Source organism: Manacus vitellinus, unplaced genomic scaffold (genome assembly GCF_001715985.3).
Source record: "Manacus vitellinus isolate BGI_N305 unplaced genomic scaffold, ASM171598v3 scaffold_64_pilon, whole genome shotgun sequence".
NCBI lineage: Eukaryota > Metazoa > Chordata > Aves > Passeriformes > Pipridae > Manacus > Manacus vitellinus.
This window is the reverse complement of record NW_021940718.1, coordinates 655,752-660,122: the sequence shown is the minus strand read 5'-3', so window position 1 is coordinate 660,122 and position 4,371 is coordinate 655,752. Positions and strand designations below refer to the sequence as shown.

The following is a 4,371-nucleotide window of genomic DNA, read 5'->3' as shown; positions in this document are numbered from 1 at the left end:
CCGTCAGGATCTTGGACAGGAGCCTGCACGGGAGACAGGAGGAGCTGTCACAGCCCAGGCAACCAGCACAGTGTCTTCAGAGACCCTGCATCTTCTACCTTCACCAGCCCTACATGTCAAGGGAATGTGGTGATGGCAGAAAGCTCCTGAGCTGGGAGCTCTTGGGAGTCGTGGAATTTATTCCCCATAAAACCAGCGCCAGTTCTGAGGGTGAAACCATCCCAGTCCTCCCTGACTGGGAGCACCCAAACCATCAAGCACCACCTTAATTAGGTGCAATTAAAGACAGTTTTGCCTCTTCACCCAGTTTCCCAGGTACTGCTTCCAGGCAGAGCCTGCTGTCCCATCCCAGGGACATTCCCGGGTACATTCCCAGGGACATTCCCACCGTGGCATTAGCAGAAGGTGAAATATCCTGTCACACTGGGAAATCAGCAATCCAACAAGCAGCACCTCGCTTCCTTCCTAGAGTTTTATTTCCCAAATCTCCACAGCTGCCATCAAAACAACACATGGAGCCTCCCTGCAACAGGAAAACCCTGTTCAGGACTGGAATTACACCTGGAGTGGATCCCTCGAGGTCAGGCCTTGCAGGGATCCAACTGGAACGAGGCCCTGAGCCCAGAGAAACAGGGGGCTTGATTTATTCCCTGTGTCCCACTGTTTGCCTGGGATGTTTATTTGGAACTGCAAGGCCTCATTCCTTCCTGGACTCGAGCATTTCCCTTCAAGGAGAAGGGAGAATTCGTAGCAAGCTCAGGAGAAACTTTAGGTCCCACCACTGAGAGAGTTTCAGCTTTGCTCAGCTCCTGCAGGAATTGTCTCCACAGACAATCCCATCATCCAGCAGAGCAACCACCAAGCTGCACTTCCCAAAAAGCTGCCAAGGCCCTGAGGATCCCAGACCCGACCAACCACCTCCCTCCTCGGGAGCCTCCGGCTCTTCCCTGACTCACAGTGCCAGGTTCCCTCAGCCACTTCCAGGGAATCTGAAACAACCTTCATCCAACAGAACCAGCACCAAAACTCATCCCTGAGCAGTGCAGAGCAGGGATTAAAGGCTGCTGAGCCTTCCCCTCTGACACCCTCCTCCTCCTCCTCACCCAGGACACGAGGGGCTTCCACAGCCCAACCCCTCCTACCTTCCCCTTGTTAGGGATCTCCAAGGAACTGGATTTTCCTGTTGGGGTTGGCCAGAGGACAAAGCAAACAGGTTATCTGTGCTGAGGCTGCTCCAGCCTCCAGACTGCCTGGAAAGCCACAGCTCCTGGATCAAACGAGGAGCCACAAACGCGGCGACGCTCCGAGAACCATCGGCCCTGGGAACAGACTCGTGTGCCAGGGGAGCTGGATGCACCCCAAAAACCCCTCTAAACCCTCCCTACTTTTGAAGGAACCTGCATCAGAGGCCAATTCCACGAGCCATGAGGGTGGAGCTGGTTTTCCAGAAGGCAGGAACCACGTGTGTGGCTCCAGCAGTCCTGGGGGTGGCTCAGGGCTTGGCCAGCACCACGACGGTGCTGGTGGTCCCAGCCCACAAACGGGCTCCCAGAATTTTGGGGCAACAAAGCTGCTTCCAAACCCACCCCAAAAGTGCTGCACCAAAGGTCTGGTCCCTCCCTGCACATCCCACACCCCACAGGGACCTGGGGGGCCCTAAAGACCCCAAGGAAGGGATCAACCCCCACTGGGTGTCCCCAGAGGAACCAGGACTGGGAGGTTCAGGGAGTCCAGGTGGATGGGGAAAACCTCCAGCCTGGAAAACATAACCAAAGCAGTTTAATTCTGTCCCTCCACTGCATCTGAATCTCCTGCTTTTCCCCCCTGGAAAATACAGCAGGAGTTGCTATTGAGGGATCTTTCCCAGCCCTGTCACCAAGACACCCACAAGAGCCACAGGAATTGTACTGATCAGTCACACAGACAGAACAAACTCTTCCCAAAACTGCCTCTGTGCCTCAGTCTCGAGGGCAGGACGTTCTGGTAGATGGAGAAGGTCCCCAGATCAAATTTGCAGCGTGCCATGAACTGCCTGTGAGCTGCTGAGCACCTCACACTGAGGAAAACAAGATGTTTCCTTTCAAAAATCATCTTCCTGGGTGTTTACGAAGGGATTTATTCCGTGCGAGGAGACATCTTGTCAACCAGGACACCAGCCCGTGAGCGAGGCAGCAAATTCTCAATCCTCAAAATGCTTCAGTGCATTCCAAAAAAAACCCCAAAACCAACCCAAGAATGGCAGAGAGAGATCTGGGTCTTGCTGTGACACTTCAGCGTGGAGATTCTGCGCCGGCAGAAGAAACTTTGGGGAGAGCTTTGAGGAGGAACCTCTCGAGCGAAGACGCTCAGGGAGAACGAGGAGAGGGGAGGAAGGGGCTGAGAGGGGTCCAAGCTCACCCATCGATGATGAGCTGGTCGTAGGGGGCAGGTTTGTCACACACAGGGCACATCCACGTGGGCTTCTTCTCGTTCATCTGCAGGTAGAAGACGGCGTCGAAGCACTGCAGGTGCGCGCAGGTCTCCGCCCGGCACGGCACCGACAGACGCATCTTCACCAGCTGTGGGACCAAGGGCACCATGTCAGCCAGGGAACAGCCCAGGAATCCCCCAGTTCCCCCTCTGAAGGAGAAGGATTTGGGAGTTTGTAATGCTGGTCCAGCAGGGGATTTGGGGTTTGGGGTGAAAATAGTCTAAATAGGGGAGTGGAGCCAGGTTGGGAGAGCTGGGGGGGTTCACCTGGAGAAGGGAAGGATCCAGGGAGACCTGAGAGCTCCTTCCAGGGCTTAAAGGGGCTCCAGGAGAGCTGGAGAGGGACTTGGGACAAAATATGGAGGGACAGGACAAGGAGGATGGCTTCCCACTGCCAGAGGGCAGGGATAGATGGGATATTGGGAAGGAATTCTCCCCTGGGAGGGTGGCGAGGCCGTGAAAGGATTTTCCAGTGAAACTGTGGCTGCCCCATCCCTGGGAGTGTCCAAGGCTGGGTTGGAGCAACCTGGGCTGGTGGAAGGTGTCCCTGCCCATGGCAGGGGGTGGCACTGGATGGGTTTTAAGGTCTCTTCCAACCCAAACCAGGCTGATCCCATGGGAACAGCTGGACTCACCGGACAGATGAGGGACACCCGGACACCCGTGGTGGCGATTTCACTGTCCGGGTCCAGGCGTAGCTTCTCCTTCACTGCAGGGAGAGCAGAGGGCACAACATTGAACAGCTGCAAATTCCAACCTTGGAAACAAGGTGCAGCACAGGAGGAGCAGCTCACCCACAGCCCTTGGCTGTGCACGAGGCCTTTTCCCTCCCAGGGAGGGAAGGAGTGGATGGATTCAGCTCCAGCTCATGACAAGACTTCAGGAGCAAAGTCAGTTTAGGCTCAGCTGGTCAGAAAGCAGGGATAAAGTCAAAATGAGAGTAAACACCCATTTTCCCATCATTTCCCCACTCTTAGCACTGCAGCTCTGCAGCTCCTAAGCTGCCCAGGTCAGTTATTCCAGCAGAATGTTTCCCAGGAACACCAACAGAGCCAGAGGTTCCCAGCTCAGAGCAAGGCAGCCATGGAAAAACCCATCCCAGCAGCCATCCAGGATATATTTGGGAAGGATCAGATGTTAGGAAAGGAGGGCTCCTTCCCCTGCTGCTGCATCCCAAAAGGAAAACCCAGAGGAGCTGTAGGGCAATCAAAGGGAGCAGCAGACAGGCAGGTCCCACAGGGGCAGGTTCCACACCAAGGGTGCCAAAGAAATATCAACAAAATGAGCTTTGAACTGCTCCCCAAGTCCTGAGGAGGAGCTGCTGCTCCCACTGCTGCCTGCAACGGCCTTTGACACTTCCATCACCATTTTCCTTTGGAGCAAGTCACCCATTTCTTTTGACCTTTTCAGATCATAACGAGATGTCTCCAGACAGGGAGGGCTACACGCAGTCCTGCAGCACCCAACTCTAATTAGAGAGTGACTTCTCACATGTGAAATTCCCAGGAGATTACAAGATTTGGGGCTGTTTTCTTCCCATGAGGAGCTTAATTTTTTTATGAAGTTCTTTGTCAGAGCATCAATAACTCGGGAGACACGGGAAGGAGAAATGGGTGGGTTTTTTTTTTTCTAGGATCTCCTGATCAGGATTGAGGTGTTTTGGATGCACAGCCACGATCTCTGTTCTTAGAAAACGTTCCTGTACTAAACTCCACAGAGTTTTTTATGCAAAGGAAGGTGAGTCAGCAACGAGATGCCACCAAAGCCAAAGGGCAGCCTGAGTGACAGGGAGTCACTCACAGAACAGAGCAGAGCAATGAAAGCAAAGTTCTGGACGTCCAACAACTTCCAAGCAGCAAAACCCAAAGGGACAGGAATAAAGACAACATCCCTACTTGGTTA

At 54.0% G+C, this 4,371-nt stretch overlaps 1 protein-coding gene across 1 annotated transcript in view; it reads right to left on the bottom strand.

Moving 5' to 3' along the window:
• Positions 1–2,393: 2,393 nt before the first annotated feature.
• Positions 2,394–4,371, bottom strand: part of PIAS4 (protein inhibitor of activated STAT 4) — a 12,294-nt gene continuing 10,316 nt past the window's right edge. Inside the window, exons 7-8 of the mRNA XM_029963925.1 lie at positions 3,105–3,178; positions 2,394–2,558 (exon numbers count right to left, since the gene is read on the bottom strand). Coding sequence (XP_029819785.1) covers positions 2,394–2,558; positions 3,105–3,178 — 239 coding nt within the window. The remainder of the gene's footprint in view (positions 2,559–3,104; positions 3,179–4,371) is intronic.